Genomic DNA, 26,827 nt, shown 5'->3' with positions numbered 1-26,827 from the left:
CAGTGGGGGAGGCGCGCGTCTAAGGCAATAAATGAGGAGGGGCCCGCAAGGCGGCGGGCTATGTTTGCTCCCGCCGAGAGCAGGCTTTTGCAAACTATCAAGTTCCTTCCACCTTATGCAACCGAGCTACCCACTTCTCTTAAGCCGTGCGACATTCAGGGCGCATCTCAGCCGCTTTCCTTCCTGCTCCCTCTGGGGGCCCCAGAAGAGGGGTTTGCTAGGCCTGGCCGCGCTGCCTTGCTCCACTGGAGGCGGGAGGAGGCGCGCCGCTTGAGGCACAGGCTGCTGCTCTAGGGGCCAAGGCTGACGCTAAAGTGGGAAGAGAGGAGGCCAGCTTGGCGCAGCCGGACGTGCATCCTTCCGAACTGCCACTTCGGGGAAGCCCTTCGAACGCCTCACCTGAAAGGCGGTCCACTCGAGGTGGGGTAAGGGTTCGAGGGGGAGACTTCTCACGTAGAGATGCCTTTCGGGTGCTGCGGGGCAGGTAGGAGCTGTCCTTTCAGCACCCGTTGCTCTGCCGCCCCCCAAGCCTGTCGGTTGACTCCCTTAGGTCCCTGCAGGAACAGACCTCAGAACCCTGGCACTGAGTGACGACGAATGGCCACCAAAAGGCCTGAAAGCACTCCCCTCCCCCTAAGCACTGCCCGTTTCAGATACATCTAGCCCAGCTGCCCCCACCCGACGCGGCCACCAAGTCTGGGCGCTGCAGACACTGCAGCTGGCGAAATCCCTCCTTCCACACTGTCAAGCTGGTTTCCTTTCACTTGCGAGAGAGGAAGGGGGTGGCAGAAAGCGTCTGGGGATTAGGAAACAAGTAGAGGAACAGGTGCTGTGATGGCAAAAGAACTCTTCCAGTGTCCCTAAACTCAAAGCCAGGGGTCCTGGAGCTAGCCAAATGCACCAGAGGATGGGTAGGCAATAGCAGCAGCAAAACAGGGTGTTCTTCTGTTGCACTTAAAACACATCTTAACATCTAAGAATTTTAAAAATTCTATTTGAGACCCAGGAGAACACAAGAACAGGATAGATATCCTCAAAAAAGGGATCTGGCTCACAGGCGGGAGGACACATAAATAGGACCCACCTGATTTTGTGAGGCAAGGGTTGGTTTGTACAAATCATACCAGGAGAAAAGGAAACAACCACGAGTTGAAGTATCTTGCAGCCCTTGTTCCTGGGCAGTCATGAGCCTTCTGCTTCTTTCTTTACCACCCCCACAGCGCCTCTTGGGGCAGCTCCTCCCAACTCCACCCGTGTACCTTTCCCAGAATATAGGTCCTCAGGCCAAGGAGAGATACCAGTCCCATTAATCATCTCTACCTGAATCTTGGAAGGAGTCAAAGAAGGGAGACGGACCCAACAATCATGCTCACAGGGCAGATTCCGTTTGCTGCCTCCAGTCCCTCATTCCCGCCTTAATTGTAGGGCTCTGCATTATGGTCGCATAATTCATGCCTCCCTAATTAAGGCTGTCAACAGCCCCATTGTAAAGCTGGAAAATGTACAGCACCTGCTCTCTGGGAACCCCGTGCCAGGGATTGGTAGTGGGGAGTGCCAGGTGTGTAGGGGGCCTTGCCAAAGTATGTTGATTGGCTTCTCAACCGCACTGTCTGGCATTTATGCTCGATTCTGGGAGTAGGAATGATGGCCAAGGGGTCTCCACTGCCAGGTATGTAGGCATAGAAAAGGAGGAAGAAACTAGAATATAGAAAATTTAGGGGTCTAAAGAGTACACTCAACACAGCTTGCAAGATCCCACCTCTCTCCTGGAAGGAAGTGCTGGGAAACAGCTTGCAGAATATAAAACGATAAGACTAGAGTAGCATTTGGCCGGCATTACTGGTTGGTCCTTGCTGCTCTGGGGCACCTAAAGCACGGAGTTGCTCAGGCAGACAGCTCTTCAAAGGCAGTAATCCTCTCGCCAGCTCTGCAGAGCTGCCTGGCAAGGGGAGGTAAAGAAAAGGACATAGCCTTGAATCTGTACTCATCTTCCTGCTGGGCAACCTTGGCCCTCATGGGCAGAGAGGATCTGGAACAAGTTTTGCCATGCTGAGAATAAATCGTCTTGGGGCCGACATAGGGAGCCAGGTCAAAGAGCTATGGGAAGCCTCAAATATTGGAAGTAGGAATCAAGAGTTTGAGATGGTGAGGGCCAGAGGCAGTCAGGTGGGAAGATATGTATGTTCTACGCTGATGTGTCACAAGGAAGGAAGCCAGTGTTGGATTAGACTCACCAGGGCCTAGAGGCCCTTGTTACCCTGGAGCCATGGAGGGGGCCAGTCTCACTGGGGAGTGCAGCCTGGCCCCATGCCCTGCAAGGGGAGGGGAAAAGCTTGTGTGGGCTGAGTCGACAATAGGTAATTGGATTGTAATCACCCGCCTGGCTTCCTAGCGCCATTGGGGGCGCTGAGCCTTTCAGTGAGCAATCAGTATTGCGTGGTGGGAGGGGGTAGAGATTCAATAGCAAATCTCAGGTGGAGAGCCAAGGGGAGGAGCAGCAGATGGGCAAATTTTCTCTGTCTCTCCCGCCCCTTTCTTCCTTGCCCAAATAACACTGGCTGCCTATTAGCTGTTTACCAGCAGAAACAAGGTAGAGCCAAATCTTTTGTGAAAGTCAGGGGAGGGCTAAGATGGATGGGTAAAGGGCTCAGCAGTGGAGAGACCTCTTTGCTGCCATTCTGTGTGCTGAAGGATGTGCTGGTAGAAAAACTGCATCCAGAATATAGGTGGTGGTGGCAAAGGTGAATGGAGCAAATAGCCAATGAATTGGGGTTCCTTGCTCTCCAAACCTACTGGTGTACTGGGTTTAGTGTACTTGTATGAGACTCTCACCTTCAGGGGCCATTATCCCAGTCCAAAGGTATGTATAGCCAGCAGAATTGGCATTGGGGGCTCCCCTAACAAGCCAAGAGGAGTGAAATTCATCACTTGGAGGGAGGGGCCTTTCTAAAAAAAAAAAAAAAGGGGGGCGGGTGGGGAAAGGAAGGGGAGTGGGGCCCTGGGGGCTGGAGGGCAGGGCAAAGTGGCAGGTGGCCAGCCTCATTCAGGCTGATGCAGTGCCCAGACGTGCCAGCCAGTTAGCTCGCTTGAGTTTCAAGGCCTGCAGGAAGCCTTGGACTCGCTCTTCTCGTCTGGCTGAGAGTTTGTGCAAGCGTGTCCGTCGGAGCTGGGCGTCCCCACTGGCCTGGAGCCCCTCTCGCAGCAGCTGCTCTGTCACTGCAGCCTGGTCCCTCTCCAGCTGGTGCCTCTTCAGTTCCTCTGCATACGTGTCTCGGGCCTTCTGCTAGGAGAAAAGTAGGGTTTGGGGTGGGGAGATCATGTTTAGGTATGGGCAGAACTGGGATGGAGGAAGTAGAGTAGGGCACAGGGTAGGCCAAGTGAAGTGGAACTGTGGAATTTGGACCAGCTTTGGAAAGTTTTGGGAATAGGTGTGCAGTAGGTGGTGCCCACATTGTGCAGGCAGGGCAATGGCAGTTAGGGATCCATCTTGGTTTGTTTTGTGTAGCAGCATCTGTATTTCTCAATTCTTCTCAGGCTTGCACTTGAAAGGGAACCTGAAAAATGTGGATCTGACTTCTGATTTCCCCACCAACTAGCCTCGTGGCTTTGGGCAAATCCTTTCCTAACCTCATTTCTTCATCTGTAAAGTGGGGGTTGTGCGTACCTTGAAGAGTGGTTTTAAGGATTAGAGATAATATATGCAAAATCCTCTTTAGCATATTAGCAGGCTCTCAGACAGAAACAGCAATTTTACATGTTGTTATTGTCTATTGTTTGCTGCAAGGAAGGGTTCTATTCCCGTCTGGGGCACTGTTCATTGTGTCACTTCCTGTGGTCTCCCAATTACTCTGGGAGTGCCATCCTTCCAATTCCCTGAATGAGTTTTCAGCTCCAGACTCTTCTCCTGTGTAAAGTCAGGCCTGCCTCTTCCAGCAAATGGCCTTTCTGTGAACACTGAGAAGCAAGTTCAACTCTCTCCAGTCACTTATTGCATCTTCCTAGAACAGGTGTTAGTGTCCGGAGTCCACTTTTACTGTTAGAAAATAAGCCCTTGAAGATTCCACAGAGCCCTTAGGTCTCCTGGAACCAGTTCTAACACCAGGTGGCAATTATAGTCTCTGGCAGCACTTCTCAGACCTTGAGTGTATGCCTTCAGGCAAACCACAAACTCCTAGAGGTCAGGGACTGTGCTTTTTCCTCTGGCACTTGGGGTGCCTTTTACATGTGAAACAATCAGCTGACCACATGATCCTAGGAGAGCAGTGAGGATGCTCCTGGCACAGTAGGGGAATATCCTTTTGGAGCAGAACCAGGGCCTAGCTGTGCCACACTGATGCTCTCTGTTACTGCCAGTCTGTCTGGCCTATGGAGCCTTTGCACCAGAGCGTCTTCTGCCAAGCCTTTTTCATGAGTGGGCAACTAGGTGTTCCTACAGGATACCTCTAGGTATCCCAAACACTGATGACCCTTACCATGTTCTACCCTGTGGTCATGTCTTTAATTTAATTAAAGGCACTATAAGCACTTTGACTGCCTTTTTTTTTTTTTTAAATGATTAAACCCAGGAGGGCTTTACCACTGAGCTACATCCCAGTCTTTTTTTTTTTTTTTTTTTTTTTGAGACAGGGTCTTGCTAAGTTACTAAGCTGGCCTCAGACCTGTGATCCTCCTGCCTCAGTCTGAGTAGCTGAGATTGCAGGCATGAGCCACTGCATCAGGCTCCTGTCTTCATCCTTTAAAGAATGTCTTACATGTACACAGCACTTTATCTGTTTTCTCACTTGACCCTTACAATGGAGCTGTGAAGGAGGTGTTGTCTGTCTGTTGGAGGTTTGCTAAGATCTTTTAGCAATAAAGATCTACTGTATGAACAAAGATGACAAAAGAGGCAGGGCACAGTGGCCCAGGCCTACAATCCCAGCGATTCCAGAAGCAGAAGGAATCGAAAATTCAAGGTCAACCTGGGAAAATTAGTGGGACACTGTCTCAAAACAAGAGAAGGACTAGGGATTGTTTTTTAAATATAATTTTACTTTGGGGCATTGGAGATTGAACCAAGGCTTAAAATTGAGCCACTTCAGGCTGAGGTGGTAACTCAGTGGTACAGTGCTTGCCTAGCATGAGTAAGGCACTGGGTTCAATTCTCAGCACCGCATATAAATAAATAAAATAAAGGTCCATTGACAACTAAAAAATATTTTTTAAAAAATTGAGCCACATCCCCAACTGTTTTTATTTTTTTTTTATTTGTGTGTGTGTGTGTGTGTGTGTGTGTGTGTGTTTATTTTCTAAGAGGTCTTTGTTAGGATCTTGCTTAAGGCCTCACTAAATTGCTAAGGCGGACCTTGAACTCTCAATTCTCCTGCCTCAGCCTCCCTGTAATCCCAGTCACACGACACTATGACAGGCAGGACTGGGGATGTAGCTTAAAAAAAAAAAGAAAAAAAAATAGACAAAGGAATCTCCTTTCCATAGGCTCTGGGTTGTCTCAAGGCATTGAAGGGTACTAGAACTTTAAAGACTATAGTTTTGAGAAGTTCTCCATCTTGTCTAAAGGGCTTTTTTCTGACCTTAGTAAGGAGGAACTTTGGGCTCTACCTATAAAACTTTGTTGTGAGTATGAAGGTGCACAGGACAAAACCATGAATACAAAGTACCATAACACAAGGCAGAATGTGGAAGAGGTCCTCAGGGAGGCAAGAGATGGGGTCAAACAAGCTCAGAGAAAGCAATTAGGGTTGATGAAGGTCAAGGAGCAGTGAAACATCATGGACAGGCAGAATTTTATATTTTCTCCCCTAGTTCTAGGGATTAAACCTAGGAGTACCCTACCACTGAGCTACATCGTCAGCACTTTCTAATTTTTAATTTTGAGACTGGATCTTCTTGCTAATTTGTCCATGGCCTCAAACTTGTGATTCTCCTGCCTCAAACTGCTGAGTAATTGAACTTATAGACATGTGCCACTGCACCCAGTAACAGGCAGAATCTGAGCTGATATTCAACCAATGGAGAGGATATTTGGACAGAAGTAGGGTATATGCAAGGAGGAGACTTCTCAGTGGGAATAAGAGGTAAAGTGCCGTGAAATGGAAGAGCTTGCTCAGGGTAGAGTTAGTCAGCCTAGAACATGGATATTTGAGAAGTTCCTGTCCAAAGGATTCACTTACCTCTCTAAAGCTATTTTTTTTTAAATTTTTATTTTTTAGTTGAGTTGGACACAATACCATTACTTTATTTATTCATTTTTTAAACGTGCTGAGGATCGAACCCAGCACCTTGCATATGCCAGGCTAGTGCTTCTAAAAGCTATTTCTTTATCTGCAAAATGGGATAATGGTATCCACCCTACTGCACTGTTTGAGAAGCAATGAGATAAAGAATGGCCAGCCTAGCGCCTATATTAACTATCAGCAATTTTACCACCATGCTGGTGGCCAGGTCTACCCAGGCCAAGTTCTGACAGGACAGAAAGGAAAGGGGGACCCAGCCCCAGAGGGAAGAAATGCAGGGTTGGTTAAAGGCACTTAGTGAGGCTCAGGATTCCTCCCAACAATGGCTTCTGATGGGATGTTGGACATGGAGGCTGTAGCCAAGGTAAAGCCTGACCCCTATTTGCCAGGAATCACATCCTCACTGTGAGGATGACAGTTGAGACCACTGCTAACACCATCTGTTACAGCCTCATTTCACAGACAAGGACACTAAGGCTGAGATGGGAAGGGATTTGGCCTAGGCCACACAGTTCCTTTGCTTCTCCAAGGTGGCATTTGGGGAAGATGATGGAAATGTGTCCTGCTTCTATGGTTAACCTGTAATTTCTAGGGTGAAGTGGGGAAGCTCATGATCTGCTTCTAGATACCTGTCTATCCCCATGTGGTCTGGGTCTACTCTCCTAAACTCAGAGGTACCTGAGGTTCTTCTCAGGTACTCACCCTCCAGAAAATCCAAGCTAACATGTCCTGAAGGTCAATGTTTCTCTTCCTGACAATATGTCAGAAGGGAAATAAGTTTTAATTCTTTTTTGGGGGGGACTAAGCACTAATTGAGCCCAGAGGCACTTGACCACTGAGCTAACATCCCCAGCTCTTTTTATTTTGAGACAGGGTCTTGCTAAGTTGCTGAAGCTGACCTTAAACTTGCTGTCCTATTGCTCAGCCTCCTGAGTAGCTTACAGGTGTGCACCACCACACCTGGGTGAGTATATTAAATCCTTCAGAGACCTTTTGTTTAGACCTTATACAATCTTGGCACAAGGCTCCAAGAAACTCACTTTGAGAAATGTGGCCTAACATCAATTTCCCCTTAGACACTAGGCCTTTTTGCTTTTCTTTTTGGAAAAATCAAGGAACAAGATGTAATAGACCCTCTAGGACGTAAATCCTCAAGTTCTCCACCTCCTTGCTGGTGCCTGGAGAGAGGCTGTAGTTCCTGGGCTTCAAAACATTTAAGGGCTGTGGTGAGGGTGTTTGCCTAGCACACACAAGGGCCCAGGTTCAGGCCCCAGAACTGCCAAAAATAAACCAATGAAAAGTCCTCTTTAAAGCTACAACCAGCATGCTCAGGCCAGCAACCTGGGGACCACACCTGTGAGGGCTGCCCTTGAATAAAGAGAGCAGAGAGCACCTCCTACAGGAAGCATGATGATCTCAAGTGCCCCCAGAGTCTACCTGGAAATTGTACTGAGGATGGGATGAGCAGGGGCTATGTGTATATAGCTTCTCTAGAGACAGGAAAAGTCTGATTAGGGGCCCAGAAACACTTGCAGTAGATCATATTAGCCACTTTTCATGTATTAGCTTACTGAATCCTTATCACATATCTGAGGTAGATATTATAATTGTCATAATCCTCTCATTTTATAGATGAGGAAAATGGTACTCTAGTTAGGCAGATGGCTAAGTAGGCAGTGCTGTGATTCAAAATGCCAAAGATAATAGCTGGAGCTCTTAACTTCTCCTGAGAATACAGTGACTGTATGAAGAGCACTGTGAACATAATAGTCCATCAGCCTGGTTTAAACTTTGACCAGTGCACTGAAGGAAATTTTGTGGGACTACATGTCTTCTTCATCTATTCTATCAGGCTTACAGTTAGGTGGACAGACATCTTTTACTTACCTCTGTTTACCCATCTTGAGCTCTCATGGACCCACATTCATGCAAATTGAGGACCAGATGCTCTGAACTGCCCCTCATCTTCCCTGGCCTGATTTCCTATCTCCCTTTTGACAATACCTACTATGTCATAGCCAAGATTTTCTCCCTTTGCCAGCCTCCCAACCCCAGGTAGGTGACCACTGGTGACTGTCATGGTCCTTCAGATACCTAGGTCTAGCTCCCAACAACTTGTAGCTGTGCCCTTCATCCCGTAAACTGCTCTACGTCCAGAACCTACCCCTGCCCTCTGCTCCTGCAGAGAACAGGGATACACTGGTTGGGTCTAGAGACAGAGCAGCTCGGATTTCTACACCCCTTTTTATTGGTGCATTACAATTATACATAACAGTGGGATTTGTTATAATATATTCATACTTGCACACAACAGTATAATTTGATCAATTTTAAGCTCAAATTTTGACAATAGAATTCAGTTGGGCCACAAAACAGGGTATGTAACAAGGAGTTAAGAGAAAAGGTTGGAAAGGTCTTTCAGGCCTGAGGCCAGACTTGTGAGAAGGATGTTATCCAGTCTGGATTCACCCCTTAGCACTTCTGCTAATGTGCAAATGTTTCTAGAAAAGAGCTTTGAGGGTTGCTGAATAGAGAAAGCCAGGCCAGCCCCTGACCCTGCTAGAAAGGCTTAAGTCAGTGTCTCTGTTATAACTTCAGTTTCCTTACTCCAAAATTGGGGGCAATGATAGTATGTACTTTATAGCACCTTACAGAATCTAGGTAAAGGATGTCTGTAAGAGTAGGAGCTCAATGAAGGTCTACACTTATGATTCACAGGTACAAAACGGAATTCCTGACTCTACCCCATCCAAGGAAATGGTAGAGCTATCCATTCAACTGCATAGATCACAACCTATATATCCTGGTTTCTAAAAATATTAGTGTTTGTACTGAATTGCTTTATCTTACAAGAAACTAAGAGTTTCAGAATTATATCATCAACATTAGCACTAACAACAGACCTCTTAAGTAATGTTTAAATCTGTTTTCCAGTTTAAATCCCAAGTAGATTTCACTGAAGATATATCATCAGAGAACTGTATGCAGGTAACTTGAATGAACTTCTTTCTTTTGGTACAGGGGTATTGTCACCTTGATATACTTAGTTTCATTTGTTTCTGCTCTTTTTTCTTTTGGTTGGGGGGCAGTACAAGGATTGAACCCAGGGGCATTTAACCACTAAACTACATCCTCAGCCTTTAAATTTTTTATTTGTTCTAATTGACAGAAGAATTCATTTTGACACAACATACATAAATGGAGTATAACTTCTCATCTTCTGATTGTATATGATATGGAGTTACACAGGTTGTGTAATCATATATGCACATAGAGTGATGTCTGATTCATTCTATCATCTGTCTGATTCTACTATCATCCCTACCCCCAAACCCCTACCCTTCACTTTATGTTATGGTTTAGATGCGAGATGTGCCCCCAAAAGCTCATGTGTGAGGCCATGCAAGATGTTCAGAGGAGAAATGATTGGGTTGTGAGAGTCTTAACCCAATCAGTGAATTAATCCCCTGACAGGGATTAACTGAGTAGTAACTGGTAGTGGTAGGGTGTGGCTGGAGGTAGGAAATGGAGGTATGGCTTTGGGATATACATTCGTATCTGCCAAGTGGAGTCCTCTCTCTCTCTCTCTGCTTCCTGATCACCACGTGAGCTGCTTCCCTCTGCCCCACTCTTCCACCATGATGTCCTGCCCCAAGGAATAGAGTCTGCTGTCTATGGATTAAGACCTCTGAAACCTTCAGTCCTTAAATAAGACCCTCAGGCTGGCCTCAAAATTAAGGTCAGTTACCTCAGCCTCTCCTGATTTCAGGTACGTATAACCACATCCAGAGCTGTTTTTGATTTAATGTTCATTTTTATCCCTAACCTTCAGTCCTCCCCTACTCAACTGCCACTACCCTACCTAGAGGCACATCTCTCTCAACTCTGGTGATAGCAGAAATTTGGTCTCTTGCCTCTGAGTCCTGCCCCTGAAACTCCTAAGTGATTTTTACCAAATACCAATCGGATCCTATCATGCCCATGATTTTTTTTTAATTTTATTTATTTATTTTTAAGTTTTCAGGGGACACAACATCTTTGTATGTGGTGCTGAGGATCAAACCCGGGCCGCACACACGCCAGGCGAGTGCGCTACCGCTTGAGCCACATCCCCAGCCCTCATGCCCATGATTAAGACCATCGGTTTTGTTCCCATGGCTTACCAAGTTCTGCACCATCAGAAGTCTGACTCCCTCCAGTCTCATCTCACGCCTTCCACTTAGGCACACTGGCTTTTTAAGACTGTTCTGCTAAGACCCCAACATCACAACTTCAGTAAGTACCTTGCACTCAACTATTTCCTTAGTACATCACTCTGTGTATTCTTCATTGGCTTATTACAATCAGGAATTTTCTATTTGTTTACTTGTTTATTGTAAACAATAAATAAATAAATTCCTAGTTGTGTCTCCACAACTATGAATATAAGCTCCACAAAGGCAGAGACCTTGTCTGGCCAGCTAATTGGTGACTCTCCTCTGTCTTTGTGCCTGACTCATTCTAGGGATTCAACAAAAATTTACAGAATAGATGAAACCTGGGGTAACTACTCTGACAACCCTGTGAAAAGTATCGGTGAAACCTGAAATTACTAAAAAAGACTCCTGGGCAGCCAAATTGGAGGTTCATCCACAAGAGTATCCATACATAAAAGCTCATGCACCAAGCTTCTCAAGGTTGCATGCAAGGCCAATCTGCTCTTACTTTATACACACAATTCTAACATGCTTGGTTAAGTGATTTCTTTGCTGATCTAAAACAGTAAAGAGGAAGGCAAGAGAGGAGAGATGCTGTCAAAATTAGCCATTGACAGCAGTAGGAAATGAAAGAAGGAAGACACAGAATACACAAAAAATACTGAAGCCAGATATTTTGGGACCATCTAATTTAGAGAACACAGTTCCACTTTACAAGGGTATCACTGTACAGTGAATTGTTTAAAGGTGGCAGTTACCATTATCATCATCATCATCATCATCATTAGAAGTGACTGTTCTAATCATCAACATCATAAGCGAATGCCTGGTCTATAGGAGGTGTTGATGAATTATATGCGAGACACATTTCAGAAAGTTTTCCAACAAAAGGGTTTTAAAAGTTCTTTGAGGGCTGGGGTTGTGACTCAGTGGTAGAGTGCTTGCCTAGCACATGTGAGGTCCTGGGTTCAACTGTCAGCATCACATAAAAAATAAATGAATAAGATAAAGCTATGAGAGGCTGGGGATGTGGCTCAAGTGGTAGTGCGCTCGCCTGGCATGCGTGCGGCCTGGGTGTCTGCCGAGAACTAAAAAAGAAATAGATATTAAAAAATTCTCTCTCTCTTAAAAAAAAAAAAAAGATAAAGCTATGAAAAAAAAAAGTTACCTCATTAAAAAAAAAAAGTTCTTTGAGGGAGCTTTGGTCTTGTGAAAAAATCTGATATTCATTCCTCAGCACTGAATAATTGAACTTTCCTGTTTTCACTTGTTCTAAACTTCTTTCCTCATATTTTGAGTTTCAGTGATCAAACTGATGATCAAATTTTTGTGATTTATTGACTTATACCAGGAGTTCTGAACTTGGGATTCATTATATAAATCCCTTGAAAGTATTCTATGTATTCGATCGATAAATGAAATTTCATGGAAAACTAGTCTGCAATTGTTTTTTAAGGAAGATGGCCTACAGCTTTCATTAGATTCCCCAAAGGGCCCTAAGACCAAGGAGGTTGAGAAGCCCTGACTTAACATTTTTTTTTTTTCCAGTCCATTATCTCTAAAGACTTAAGAAGTAGCATCTGCTTTGATTTTAAAGTTCAGGTTCCTAGTTCTGTAGCAATTACTTAGTATGGGACAGTTATAGTCTCTTTACCCATCTGTTTTCATATTTGAAAGATCAGTGCACAAGGTCCTGGGTTCAATCCCCAGCACCAAAAAAAAAAAAAAAAAAAAGTCACCAAACCTGTTGAATTGTTTGGAAGAGTTAAATAAGAAAATGTATATGAAATCACCATAGTAAATCCCCATTATGTGAGCCACCATCACCCACATCCATTATTATTAAGTGCTAATCAGATGCAGGTGACTACCTCCTAAGGAAAACCCTTTCAAGATCTGCTGATCAAAATTGAAGTAGAACTACAAGTCTTGGCACAATACAGTTCCATGCAATAGAAAAACAATTCTATTTTCTTCTTAACCCTTTCTGGAAAATGCCTAGATTTTGTATACCAATGTTAAACAATTTTTCTGTTTTTTTTGTTTGGTGTGTGTGTGTGTGTGTATGTGTGTTGGTGGTGGTGGTAGTGAAGACAGAGGTCTTGCTGTGTTGTCCCAGCTGACCTCAAACTCACATTCTTCCTGCTTCTCCCTCTTAGGACCACAGGCATGTATCACTGCACCTAGCTACTCTTTTCAAAGGCTTATTATAATCAATCTCTCTAAGAAACATTTTCTTGGGTTTTTAAGAGGTTAGACTTGTACCCAGAACCTAACTCCTATCTCTTATTGCATTTATGTCCTTGACTAAACTATTTCCCGTCTATTTACTCATTTGTATACGGGAGGCTAATAAGACCTATCTCAATGGGTTCTTGGGAGCATTAAATGAGATATATCAACATGCTTATCAGAAGATGTTGGTATACAGCACGGTGGTCCATCAGTGCTAACCTTTTCTTCAATCCCTTCCAGACAGGCCGGCCTCAAACTCTTACCTGAAGCATGCTATGGTTCATCTGGAACTGCAGGATAGCCTCACAGAGGTTCCAAAATGTATATTCTGGCCATAGAACAGGTTGGAACACTAGGCAGGAGTGGGAAGTCTGGGAAAGACAGGGAAGGAAGAGTATGGTTTATTTATTTATTTATTTATTTATTTATTTTTTAAGAGAGAGAGAATTTTTTAATATTTATTTTTTAGTGTTCAGCAGACACAACATCTTTGTTTGTATGTGGTGTTGAGGATCGAACCCAGGCCGCACACATGCCAGGCGAGTGCGCTACCGCTTGAGCCACATCCCCAGCCAAGGGTATGGTTTAGTAATGTGCTGCTGGGCTACAATGTTGGTGATTCTCCCAATGGAAGAACAGGCTGAGCAGGAAGCCCAGAAATGAGATAGCATAGGCATCCTGAGCTGCAGTGGCTTCCCTGACCAGCCCTGATTCCCTCATGGATGGGGGAGGGGTAATCTGAGGCAGTGAGATCACCAGCCTGTGACAAGCAGAACTAAAACAAGTCTCAATCAACATCTCCACCAAGATTTTTCTAAGAGCCAATTTTAGGAATATGAAATAACATCTGGATTATGTTATTGGCTCTTGGCTCTTAGAGGTCATCTAAGAGACACTGTCTGATAAAAGTCAGCAATGAATAAATAACATTGTTATTTTAAAATTAACCATGGTGCCATGCTGCTGCTACTTAAAAATATGGGTTCTGCATTCTGACTTCCTGGATCTGAATTCTGGCTCCATCATTTACCATCTATTTGAACTGGGGTGAGCTATTTAACCTCTTTGGGCCTCAGTTTCCTCAAGTATGAAGTTGGATAATAAGAGTATTATTTAGGGTACTATATAAATTAAATGTACATAAAGTAGAGCACAGAATAGGACAAACTTAAATAATAATCACTGAACTTTTTTGGAAACTTTTTTTTTTTTCCCCAGAGTGCTGGGGATGAAACCCAGGGCCTCACACATGCTAGGCAAACACTCGGCCACTGAGCTACAACTCCAGACCCTTATATTTTTTTTGAGACAAGATCTTAGTTGCTGAGGCTAGATTTGAACAAAGTTGCTGGGATTACAGGCATGAGCCTCTGGAACTTCTGATGGCTACCACTTGCTACTTTTAATGGTAAGGAGTTCAGTGCCTCATGGCAGATAACATTAGTTGTTAGCCTGCTGTCCTAAAATAGTGTTTGTTTCCCCACAACTTATACCATGGCCCCAAGTGTTTTCTCTGGGATAAGTATATTTCTTCAAAGTAATATTCTTCCAAATATTTGAAGGCTAGATTAGACCTGTCATTCCACAGGTTTTAATGACTTGTGCAGAATTTTGACTTTGCCAATAAATTTTAAGTTTCAAAACAGCAGGGATCATTTCTAACTTGGTCACTGCTATCTTTCCAGCACAAAGGAAGAAAAACTCAACTTAGTGTTTTTTTTAGGGAATAAACTGTAACCTTTTCCAGACCACTATCTTCCTCTCATTTCTTCTAAGACACGAGACTCTTTATTCTCTAGATCGGCCTCTTCTGTTAAATCCTCTACTTTACCAATGTGGTCTCTTAAAGTTCAGTGCCCATAAATTCTAAATGTGATCTGAAGAGCGGAGTGGGCCACAGAACCATTAGGTGTACATTAGAATTCCTTCAATGCAGCCAATACCTGAAAGCATCTTCAGCAGCTAATTATTAGTTCATGTAGACTATGGTTCATTGAAATTTCTGGACTTTAACCTTGTGAACTGCTTCCAAGTTGAGTCTTCCTCCAACCTCTCCTTGAAAAAGGATTTTCCCTAGTCATGTGCTACCCAAGGATCAAGTAACAGCAAAAACAATCTTATTTTTAAGCAAAACCAAACTTAACTGGATATGGGGTCCAATTATGAGCCAAGAGGAAACAGCAAAACCCTCAGGATGTGGATGTAGTTTAAATCCTGCATGGGCCAAGCTTGCATACATAAGGACCTTTATTCTGAAAAGGAGAGGCTGGTAACTGCAAGATAAGATCTAGCCCAAAGGTGCTAGGATAAATAGCAGGTCACCAGTGTTTCAAGGCCCCATTGGCTGAATAGGGACACAAGTGAAATATTCACTAAGGTTGGGTGGCCTTGAGTTTCCCTCTAGACTGGATACCATACACTTTGGAAATCAAGAAGCATACAGGTTTGCAAAGCCAGGGTCAGATGAGGAAGGGAAAGCAAATGTTGCCAGGCATAGCCTACAGATACTTCTCCAGATTTTAGCCCCCTGCCCCAAGTTCCCTGGTCCCAGCATGGCTGAGAGTGGGGACAAACCAGTTTCATTCAGTCTGGGTACAGTTGTAATTCTTAGCCTGACACAAACATAGTGGTGCTTGGAAACCACGTACCTGCCACAACAAGAAGTCACTCAGCCGCACTTCTCCAGAAGTCCGTATCAAGATGTCCGGGTGAGGAGAGTGGTTGGTATAGAGGCACTTATCGAGCAGAGACTCAGAGATATCACTAGGGTAAACAGGAGACAAAAGTACACATTCCTTTTTGTAGTACTCTTCTGGTGAATTTTCATGCATAAAGTTCCGGTTTACAGACCACTATCAAATATACACTCTAGAGCTAGGGATGTAGCTCAGTGGTAGAGTTTGCCTATCAAACGTGAGGTCTCAAGTGTGAGCTTGCAAGTTTAATACCCAGCACTGCAAAATAAAAACAAAAACAAAAACAAAACCCTTGCAAATATTACCTGTTACAGAGAAGGACCTCAACAAATGTTTGCTAAATTCACAAATTATTTATTTTATTGGTGCTGGGGATCAAACCCAGGGCCTCACACATGCTAGGCAAGTGCTCTACCATTGAGGTACATGCCCAACTCCATGAATAATTTTAAATCCTCACAACTACATAAGGTAGGGGCTGGAGTTGTGGCTCAGTGGTAGAACTCTTGTCTATCATGCGTGAGGCACTGTGTTTGATCCTCAACACCACATAAAAATAAAATGAAGGTATTGTGTCCACCTACAACTAAAAAAAAAAATTAATAAGGTATTTATTTTATTGTTTTTGTTTTTGTGTACTAGGGACTGAACCTAGGGGTGGGTCTATCATTAAACTACACCTCCAGGCCATTTTATGTTTTATTTTGTGACAGCGTCTCACTAAGTTGCCCAAGCTGTCCTTAAATTTGCAATCCTCCTGCTTCAGCTTCCCAGGTATCTAGGATTATAAGTGTGCATCACCATGCCTGGTATATTCAATATTTCCATCCTCATTTTATAGATAAGGAAACTGAGTCTCAGAGAAGATGAATAATTTGCCCAAAGTCACTTAGCTGCAACACGAACACAAGATGTACCCTCTACAATATGTATTTCCCCTCAATTAAAATTTGTTTCTAAAAAGCATATACAAGGGCTGGGGATGTGGCTCAAGTAGTAGCGCACTCGCCTGGCATGCGCAAGGTGCTGGGTTTGATCCTCAGCACCACTTAAAAATAAAATCAAGATGTTGCGTCTACCGAAAACTAAAAAATAAACATTAAAAAAATTCTCTCTCTCAAAAAAAACAACAACAACAAAACATATACACTATATACACTATGATCCAGCAATTTGATAAAATACTACACAACTATTTAATTTTTTTAATAAAGATAAATCTAAATATACCAATTTGGAAAGATGCCCTAAGTCTAATGTTACCTGGAAAAAGCAAGTTTTAGAAGATATACAATGTGGGCCGAGGATGTGGCTCAAGCGGTAGTGCGCTTGCCTGGCAAGCGTCCGGCCCAGGTTCGGTCCTCAGTACCACATACAAACAAAAGATGTTGTGTCTGCCAAAAAACTAAAAAATAAATATTAAAAAAAAAAAATCTCTCTTAAAAAAAAAAAAGGCATACGACGTGAAAAACAAACACATATCGCTATACTCAAAATACTCGCATGCATGAACATTTATGTGAAAAAGAAAGTCTAAAAAGCCACATGTATACTATTAACACTGGGTTGTACAAGAAATAAGGAATGGAAACACCATCTCTCTTTATATACTTCTGTTATTATTTGGATTCAGTATCAGGAGCATTTTCAGTTAGATATATTGGTGCACACCTGTAATTCCAGTGACTTGGAAGACAGAGGCAGGAAGATCTCAAATTTAAAACCTCCCTTAACAATTATCAAGACCCTGTCTCAAAAATTAAAAAGGGGGACTGGGTTTGTGACTCAGTGGTAGAATCCTTGCCTAGCATGCATGAGGCACATTAAAAAATACATAAAGATATTGTGTCCACCTAAAACTAGGGAATAAAATATTTTTTAAAAAATTAAAAAGGGTCTGGGATGTAGCTCAGTGGTAGACACCCAGGGTTTAATCCTCAGTACCATATAATCAAAACAAAAAGAGAATTTTTAAAACCTTATTTAAAGTCATATGGATTCTAAAACATTGTAAAAACATCCATATTATTTGGGATTTTGTGTGTATGTGTGCTAGGGATTGAACTTGGCCTTGTATATGCTAAGTATATACTCTTACCACTGAGCTAAACTCTCAGGACCTCTTCACTTCCCTTCACTTATTTTTTTTTTTTTTTAAAGAGAGAGTGAGAGAGGAAGAGAGAGAGAGAGAGAGAGAGAGAGAGAGAGAGAGAATTTTTTTAATATTTATTTTTTTTTAGTTCTTGGTGGACACAACATCTTTGTTGGTATGTGGTGCTGAGGATCGAACCCGGGCCGCACGCACGCCAGGTGAGCGCGCTACCACTTGAGCCACATCCCCAGCCCCTTCACTTATTTTTTATTGAGACAATGTCTCACTGAATTGCTGAGGTTGGCCTCGAAATTTGCAATCCTCCTGCCTCAGTTTCCCAAATCTCTAGGATTGCAACCATGGATGGCATTAGTCCTCAGGATTCTAAACAAACAAAATGATCAGTTTTCTTGTTCAATCCTTAGTACCACATAAACAAAACAAAAAGAGCATTTTAAAAAATTCAGGCAGTGGGCAAAATGCTCTTAGAAAAGAAATAACTCTAAAAGGGGAAAGATAAAATGGACAAAATCAAAATGAAACATCTGTAGATTTTGGGCAACAAAAATCTACCAATGAATGGCACTTGCTGACTACATGAAGACTTCTCAGAAATACTATATATTAAATAACAGTAAAATACCGGCTTTGAACAAATTAGAATAGTTGACATTTAAAAATCTCTGCAGTGGGTATGCTGGTGGTACCTCTAATCCTAACAACTTCAGAGGATGAGGCAGGAAGATCACAAGTTCAAGGCCAGCCTAGAAAATTTACACACCCTGTCTCAAAATAAAAAGGGCTGGGGGTGGGTATCTCAGTGGTTAAAGCATTCCTGCATTTAATCCCCAGTACCAAAGCTATTCCCCCAACCAAAAGTGCAATCTTGGCAAGAATGAAATGAAATGGGGATCTCCAGACCCAGATCCTGAGGAAGCAATCCAAAATGCAGACAAGAATTAAACTCAAGAATTTCAGGTTGGGGCTGGGGATGTGGCTCAAGCGGTAGCGCGCTTGCCTAGCATGCGTGCGGCCCGGGTTCGATCCTCAGCAGCACCACATACCAACAAAGATGTTGTGTCCGCCAAGAACTAAGAAAAAATAAATAAATGTTAAAATTCTCTCTCTCTCTCTGTCCCCCTCTGTCTCTCACTCTCTCTTTTAAAAAAAAAAGAATTTCAGGTTGGGTATGGCAACTCAAGCAGCAAATCCAGAACCACGGTTTCGTACCTGAAGTGGAGGAGCAGGACCTTGAACTCAACCTGTGTCTTCTGCTTGAGAAAGCAGAATGAAATGTCTCTCAGCAACACATGCTTCCACTAGTATCAGTGTGTAGACTTGTGGGTGTTAACTTCAAGTTTAGCTTGAATAAAGGGATTTGGGCGACCATTTACCTTAATTACTGTTAGATTTGAAATGTCTTTGAAGAATAGGGTTGACACAGATGCAGCAATATGGAAGACTAGAAGATGGGATTATAATGGCACTTCCTTCCTCCACAGAAAATCTTAATTAAGCTTTTCCAGAAATCTTCACCATAATTGATCTTAGGACTATCAGCACAATAATCTCTATAAAAGAGTTCAATGTAGTTAAGCTTTCTATTGCCTGTTGCTCTATCTTATTTGGCCACAGGCCTGAAAGAGATCAGCACTCCAGGCTGTGAATACCCCTTCACTAGTTTTTTTCACAAACATTTATGGACTATCTAGTATAGTAACAATATATATAACAGCTTGTGGAAGGGCTGGGGATGTGGCTCAAGCGGTAGCGTGCTCGCCTGGCATGCGCAAGGTGCTGGGTTCGATCCTCAGCACCACATACCAACAAAGATGTTGTGTCCGCCGAGAACTAAAAAATAAATAAATATTAAAAAAAAAAAATACCTTGTGGAAGTGTGTTTGCAAATGCAAAGTGTAATAAGAAAGATCCTTTAATAAGGCCTCTGGCCTTGGGCTGCAGCTTCACAGAGATGTTTACATTTCAAAGATAAGATGCTACTAATTGTGCTCTATGGTAACAGCTGGGGTGGGGGGAGAAAGGGGAGAAGCAGCTCTCTCCTTTTTAGGCACTGTCCTTGAAGGGTTAAATTGCCCAGAAGAGTGAAAGAAGCGGCTGCTTTTGTGTGAACTTCTGCAGATTGTGAACTTCTGAGCCATTCCAAATACATACTAGGTATAAAGTTCTGAAACTACCTGAACTTGGGGTTCAGGGGTATTGATTGATTACAGCGAAAGCTTTGCCCTCTGAACCTGGCTACAGCCAAATAAATCTGTTTCCTGCTGTCTTCAGTGTCTTGCCTGTCTTTTCCCACAACAGGATCACACTTATCTGTGTTCCTATGGAAACTATTTGAATATTTGTTTTATGTGGATTTTTATTCACTTTTCAAACAAAACTACTGAAGAGTGCCCCATCAGCTGCCCAGCAAGCATGTGTAGCTTATACAATGGCAGATTGGGCCAAAAGCTTAATGTTGTGACCTGTTTTGAAAATAAAGTGTCTTGAAATAATAAAAATAAAAAAGAATTTCAGGTTGGGGATGTAGCTCAGTGGTCGAGTGCTTGCCAAGCATGTATGAGGCTATGGGTTCAATTCTCAATAGTGCACCCCCCAAAAAAAAAAATTCATTGTGGCATTATTTGTAATAATGAGAAATTGGAAAATTGAATACATTGACAACAAGACAACAAATAGAAAAAACAAATACAGGAATGGCTAAAGTACAGTACGATACTTTGTAACTGGTAAAAATAATGTTAAGGCAAGGGCTTAATACATGTGAGACAAGCTCTCTACCACTGAGCTACATACACAACACTTTTCATTTTATTTTGAGACAAAGTCTCACTAATTTGCCCAAGCTAGCCTTGAATTTGTGATTCTCCTGCCTTAGCCTCCCAAGAGGCTGAGCCTAGAAGTGTCTGCCACCTGACCTGGCTTGCATTTTTTTTTTTTTTTTTGTACCAGGGATTGAACTCAGGGACACTTAACCTCTGAGTTACATCCCCAAACCTATTTTGTATTTTATTTAAAGAAAGGTTCTTACTGAGTTGCTTAGTGTCTCGCTTTTTGCTGAGGCTGGCTTTGAACTTGTGATCCTCCTGCCTCAGCCTCCCAAGCTGCTGGGATTACAGGTGTGCATCACCATGCCTGGCTTATTATTATTATTTAAAAGGAATATGGAGGCCTATACAAAGTCAAGTCATCTGTTCAAAGTAACTCAGTGGAAGAGAAGTATCCTTCAGACTCAATCTTATTCCTTCTATAATTCCAGAGTCACAAAACAATCTATTAATTTGATTGCCAGAGAAAAAATATATACCTAGAAGAAAAGAAAAGAAAGAGCTGAATGGTGATGAGAGAAAAGGAAAATGAAGCTATTAGGGATAGCCTAATTATAATAAATTCTCTGATTTTCTGATATAAATGCAGGTTTGTCTAAATTTGAATAATGTAAAAAGAACTGCCTCTTGCTCTGATTGAACTGCATATCAAGCTGCAGGAGCTAATGGGTTGAGACATCACCCTCCTGACCCTGGTGATACTGCCCAGCCCACATACTCTGTCTGCATGAGAACCCTACAGAGGCAAATTATTTAACAAACTAGGGCAGAGAAGATGGATTGGGGGAAATTTGCTGGACAATAAGCAGGAGGTAAGGTCACTGGATACTGCAGTGTGGTGTGAGGGTAAAGTATACTGAACAAGAGATGAGATCAGAGTTCTAGGTCTGTACATGAATGAATAGTAAATCTATTTGCTAAAAAGCTTTCTGTTGTTATTTTTAATATATTATTTCATACATGCAAAGGATTTGAAACACATTAATTATAAAACACAATATATGGGGCTGGGGCTGGTGGCTCAGCAGTAGAGTACTCGCCTAGGACGTACAAGGTTCTGGGTTCAAACCTCGGTACCTCATAAAAATAAATAAAATAAAGATATTGTTTCCAACTACAACTAAAAGAATTTTAAAAAGCCCCACAATATAATGACCAAGTATGAAATCACTCCAAGCTAAAAAAAATTATCAAAGACTTACATCCACTCATACATCCCTCTCCTACCTAATCCTCCCAAATGACCCCCTCATCCCCATTCAGTTAGTATCTTTTTTTTCTCATTTTCTTTTCTCTCTCTTTTTTTTGGGGAGAGTGAAGCCAGGAGTGCTTTATCTCTGAGTTGTATCTCCAGCCTTTCTTTTTATTTTGAGATAGGGAATTGAATCACTAAGTTATTTAAAGCCCAGCTAAATTGCTGAGGCTGGGCTGGCCCTGAACTTTTGGTTTTCCTGCCTCAGCATTTTTTTTTTTTTGGTACCAGGTTTTGAACCCCACAGGAGTTTACAACTGAGCAACATCCCTCCCGTCCTATTTATTTTTTCAAACAGTGTTTCTCTGAGTTGCTTAGGGCCTCACAAAGTTGCTGAAGTTTGCTTTGAACTCATAATCCTCCTTCTGGGATTAGAGGTGTGCGCCATCATGCCCAGTTTTTGTTGTTGTTGTTGTTTTTTAGTTATGGATGGAGACACTTTATTTTTACTTATTTATCTTTTTTTTAAAAAAATTTTTCCCCCAGTGTGATGCTGAGGATTGAACCTAGGGCCTCACACATACTAGGCAAGCACCACAACCCCAGCCCTCTTTTTCCCTTTAAGGCTCATTGTACTCTACCCAGTCAGTAAAGGCAGTTTCTTAAAACTCCATCCTAGAGTTTCTCTTCTCACTGGAGACTGTCCTTAGCTTCCTTAGAAGAAGCTAAGAAAGCAAGAAACTCTCCTGCCTTGGTCTCCCTCACTGGGATTACATATAAGTGTATGCCACTGTGCCCAGATCATATAAAAAAATTTTGTTTTTGGTACTAGGGATTAAACTCAAGGGTACTCAACCAAATGCCCTTCTTACCCTACACACAGATGACCTTCATGCTGGTATCTCCAGGCCCAACCTTTCAATTATTGATCTGATATCTCTGTTCAACATCTATAGCAGATTCCAAACCAAAGTTCTAGCCTGATCCTTAAACTGGATTATCTCCAGGGATGTATAGCACAGTGAAGGGCTCCTCTCTTCGCTGTTAAAAACACTGAATACATGGGGCTGGGGTTGTGGCTCAGTGCTAGGGCGCTCACCTCGCATGTGTGAGACCCTGGGTTCGATCCTCAACACCACATAAGAATAAATAAGTGAAATAAATATATTGTTTCCAACTACAACTAAAAAAATAAATATTAAAAAAAAAAACAACACTGAATATACCCTTCACACATCCTTCCCCAGTCAGTCCACTGAATTCTCTGTATATGCCAAACATATGTTAAGTAAACACTCAACTATTGAGCTGTGATCCCAGGCCAAAATGATTGCTTTTCCTGGTCTTTTTGTGATGCTAAGGATCAAAACCAGGGCCCCATGTATGCCAAGCAAGTGTTCCACCACAGAGCTGCACCTCCAGCTAGTCCTCTTGATTTTACCTGCTTCGTAGCTCTGGACAAGCCTGCTCTATCCATTCCAGCAGCACCACCACAATCCAGTCACTTTCTATCAGTAGTCTGGAAACCAATGGAGCTCCTCATTCTCTTGCCTCATTCTCTGGTAACTGCTTATTCCTTCCTAGGGCACTTATCATTTGCCTTCCCTATCAAAGAGCTAAAAAGCTTGTTTCCTTTTAACATAAACATTTATCATTATTTTTCACATATCATTATTTTTCACAGGGTCTCACTGAGTTGCTTAGTGCCTTGCTGTTTGCTGAGGCTGGCTTTGAACCCAAGATCATCCTGTCTTAGCCTCCCAAGCCATGGGATTACAGGCATGCACCACTATATCTAGCTTCATAAAATAGTTTTAAAAACCATTCTCTTACTGGGTGTGGTGGTAAACACCTGCAATTCCAGCAACTTTAGAGGCTGAGGCAGAACTGCAACTTAGCAAGATCCTTTCTCAAAAATAAATATTTAGTAAATGAAAAAATAAATGAAAGCTGTTAACAGCAAAATAAATAAATATTTAGGTAGAATGTCCCAGGTTCACTTCCCAGTACTGTAACTGTCTTCTCAAAATAAAACAAAGCAAACAAATAAATACATAAAAAATAAACAGCTATCTTTGTAGGGCTGGGGCTGTAGCTATGTAGTAGGATACTTGCTTAGCACGTGTGAAACCCAGGGTTCCATTCCCAGCACCACAAAAACAAAACAAGAAAACTCTCCTCTTCTTTTTTCTATTCTCACCAAGCTTCCTTCCTCCCTTCCCTCCCTCCCTTTCATTCTTTCCTTCCTTCCATCCTTCATTTTGCAGAGCTGGGATTGGAACCCAGAGCCTTTGCGCATGCTAGCCAAGTACTTTACTATTGAGCTACATCCCCAGATCTAACTTCTTGACTTTTTTTTTTTTTTTAAGAGAGAGGGAGAGAGAGAGAAAGAATGTTTAATATTTTTTTTTTTTTTTTTAGTTTTCGGCAGACACAAAATCTTTGTTTGTATGTGGTACTGAGGATCGAACCAGGGCCGCACGCATGCCAGGCGAGCGCACTACTGCTTGAGCCATATTCTCAGCCTAACTTCTTGACTTTTAATCTAGTTTCCAGTCAATCAAATTATACTTGAGAAGGGAATCAGAAAAATTCCTAGGTCCCAAGATTTCATACAAGAGAGATAAAAGAGAAGCATTCTAGAATCAGACAGCTTTAGATATGGGTCCCAGTTCTGGCACTTATTAGCATAATTACCCTGGGTCAGTTACTTCAATGCTGTCAGTTTTCTCATCTAAAAAATGGACAAAAGGGGTTGGGGTTATAGTTCAGTGGTAGACTGTTTGCCTAGCTACACAAAACCTTGGATACAATCCCCAATAATTTCAAAAAATAAATAAAGACTTGAATTTCTCACACATGAAGTTAATGACTAAATCTATAACATGTTGTCTGGGTTATACTGTTACTAATACTTACTAATGCTATTATTTGTTTACTAATCTATTTTTTTTATTATTTACTTTTTTTTTAGTTATAGGTGGACACAATGTCTTTATTTTATATTTATGTGGTACTGAGGATCGAACCCAGTGCCTCACGCATGCTAGGCAATCGATGAACCTCTGAGCCATAATCCCAGCCCTGTTTACTAATCTATTACTAAAGGTTACTTAATACTAACATCAGACAGATGGCTTTGAAAGTCCTTCCCAGCTCAAATGATTAAAATCCCACTCTGTCGCTAATGATTAAGAACTTTCTTTCTCCCGCCCCCCCAGCAACTTTTTTTTTTTTTCCCAGTATTGGGTATTGAACCTAGCACCCAGACAAGTGTTCTACCACTTAGCTATATCCCCAGCCCCGCCCTGCCTTTTTTTGAGCCAGGGTCTTGGTAAGTTGTTCAGGCTGGCTTCGAACTTGTGATCATCTTGCCTCAGACTCCCAAGTAGCTGGGATTATAGGCAACACCATGCCTAGCAACAACTTTCTTTTTCTGAAAAAAACCTTAATGTTGTGTGAAACTGTAATGTGAGAGAACTAAGAGTCTCCCCCCAATACAGTACATTCCTGAAAAATCATTTGTGGGGAGCCACTTCAAATGCATGCCCCTTTAAGTCCTGATACACCATGGGGATCTGGCATGGTAGTGCCATAACTGTGACTTGGCCTAATAAGGTGTGGCCCTGGGAGTGGTCCTAGGAGTAGGCCACATGCAGAGGGGTTGAGCTACACTCACCTGTTCTTTTGTAATCCTATCCCTTGCCTCATTTGAATGGCTTCTCCAAAAAAGAAAAAAAAAAGGGGGTTCAGCATGTGTTTTCTCTCTTTCCACAGACCCCCTAAGGGTGGAGGAGCTGACACAGGACTCAAAGAAAAAGGTATTTCTCTGTGTGGTTATTTTGTGCAGCCCAGTTCACCTGGAGTGACCTTGAGTGGTTAGTGGTGGAATACAACAATCAGTCTTGGAAAAATACTGCCAAAAGGCCAGGTAGGTGTCATTTTTCATTGAATGGCATGGCCTCATCACCTGTTTTGCTGTTTCTCTGGAGCTTCTTGATGTGTGGTAAACTCAGACAAATTCTGAAGTAAGCCATAATAATTCTAACCTCTACATTTGGGAGATTCCTTTAAATCTTTCCATGGCCAAATACATGGTGCAGGAAGATCTGTTCTTCTTATCAGTCACCAGGAGAAAGAACTTAAGGTACCTGGGATCTAATAGGCCTTGCTCTACTCCCCAGGCCATCTCTCTCACAGCATTGGTGATCTCATGACGGGATGTGTATGCAAAGCAGACATTCAGGAAACACCTGAGGAGGGAAGAACAGGACAATTTACAGAGACAGATGACTTGGATGGAGTCCCTGATTAGAGTGGCCCTATCTTGAAAGGACATAGAATATGAAATGTTAACTGTGCATACTTCTGAAAGGTGGGATTGTGATTTCCAAGATTTCTTGGAATAAACTTATTAGTTTTATAAGATGAAAAATTTGAAATGGTCTCTATTTCCCTCTTAACCTCTCCTCTTCTATTGCCAACCAGCTTGCAGAGGATGTGAACCACTGTGACATTAGCACAGCAAAAGAGATCTGATGAAAAACAAATGCACTGCCAAGCACACATTATATTCCAAAGCCACACATAATGAAGTTTACTTATTACTCTATTCACCTTCTAATTGTATGACCTGCCAAGATCATTATGTCCATGGGTTAAAGAAGTGGGTAGAAAATTAGGCTGGAGACATAAGTTGCTGGCAGAGCATTTATCTAGTGTATGCAGAATCCTCAATTCAGTCCCTAGCAAACAACCTTCTTTTTTTTTTTGGTACTAGGGATTGAACCCAGGGGTGCTTAACCACTGAGCTGCATCCCCAGTCTTTGTTATTTGAGATAGGGTCTAAGTTGCTTAGGGCTTTGCTAAATTGCTATGGCAGGCCTTCTTGAATTTGTGATCATCTTGCCTCAGCCTCCTGAGTTGCTGGGATTTACAGGCATGTACGACCATGCCTGGCAAGAAAAAGCACTTCTAAAAAATATTTTCTTACTTTTGTGTATGTATTACTGGGGATTTAACCCAGAGGCACTTTACCATTGAGCTATGTTCCCAGCCTTTGTTGTTTTGAGTCAGGGTCCTGCTAAAGTGGCCAAGGCTGGCCTTGTACTTGTGATCCTCCTGCCTCAATCTCCCAAACTGCTGGGATTACAGGCATGTGCCACTATGCCTATCTTAAGAAATAATTGCTTGAAGGATGTATCTTCAGAGAGACAAGGATGAGGACTGCTCCATTTCCATCCAAATGCTTATCAGGTCTAAAAAAAACATGTGTATTAATTTGGGGATGGGATGGGGAAAATATGAAAAAGTGTGTCTATGTATTAATATATACAC

General features: G+C 42.4%; 1 protein-coding gene and 1 long non-coding RNA gene across 8 annotated transcripts in view; one reads left to right on the top strand and one right to left on the bottom strand.

Moving 5' to 3' along the window:
- The first annotated feature begins 304 nt into the window (after window positions 1-304).
- On the top strand, window positions 305-25,925 carry LOC144367959 (uncharacterized). 3 transcript variants are annotated; one of them, XR_013427621.1, is made up of 3 exons: window positions 305-420; window positions 9,168-10,508; window positions 25,268-25,925. It is a non-coding gene; the product is annotated as an uncharacterized LOC144367959 (long non-coding RNA). The 3 variants fall into 3 exon arrangements; XR_013427620.1 differs by lacking the exon at window positions 25,268-25,925 and adding an exon at window positions 18,627-19,737; XR_013427622.1 differs by lacking the exon at window positions 25,268-25,925 and adding an exon at window positions 12,905-18,358.
- The window catches only part of Dhdds (dehydrodolichyl diphosphate synthase subunit), a 35,279-nt gene continuing 9,426 nt past the window's right edge, over window positions 975-26,827 (bottom strand). Inside the window, exons 6-9 of one of the 5 annotated variants that reach the window (XM_021734518.3) lie at window positions 25,642-25,743; window positions 15,313-15,427; window positions 12,928-13,035; window positions 975-3,283 (exon numbers count right to left, since the gene is read on the bottom strand). In XM_021734518.3, the coding sequence (XP_021590193.1) occupies window positions 3,044-3,283; window positions 12,928-13,035; window positions 15,313-15,427; window positions 25,642-25,743 (565 nt within the window). In that variant the 3' untranslated portion in view covers window positions 975-3,043. Of the gene's footprint in view, window positions 3,284-11,101; window positions 11,518-12,927; window positions 13,036-15,312; window positions 15,428-25,641; window positions 25,744-26,827 lie in introns of those variants that run through there. The other 4 variants (XM_013364866.4, XM_078025679.1, XM_078025678.1 and 1 more) reach the window with 4 other exon arrangements.

This window comes from Ictidomys tridecemlineatus, chromosome 11 (assembly GCF_052094955.1).
Source record: "Ictidomys tridecemlineatus isolate mIctTri1 chromosome 11, mIctTri1.hap1, whole genome shotgun sequence".
Lineage (NCBI taxonomy): Eukaryota > Metazoa > Chordata > Mammalia > Rodentia > Sciuridae > Ictidomys > Ictidomys tridecemlineatus.
Note: the sequence above shows the minus strand (reverse complement) of the source record. Positions and strands in the feature narration are given on the sequence as shown.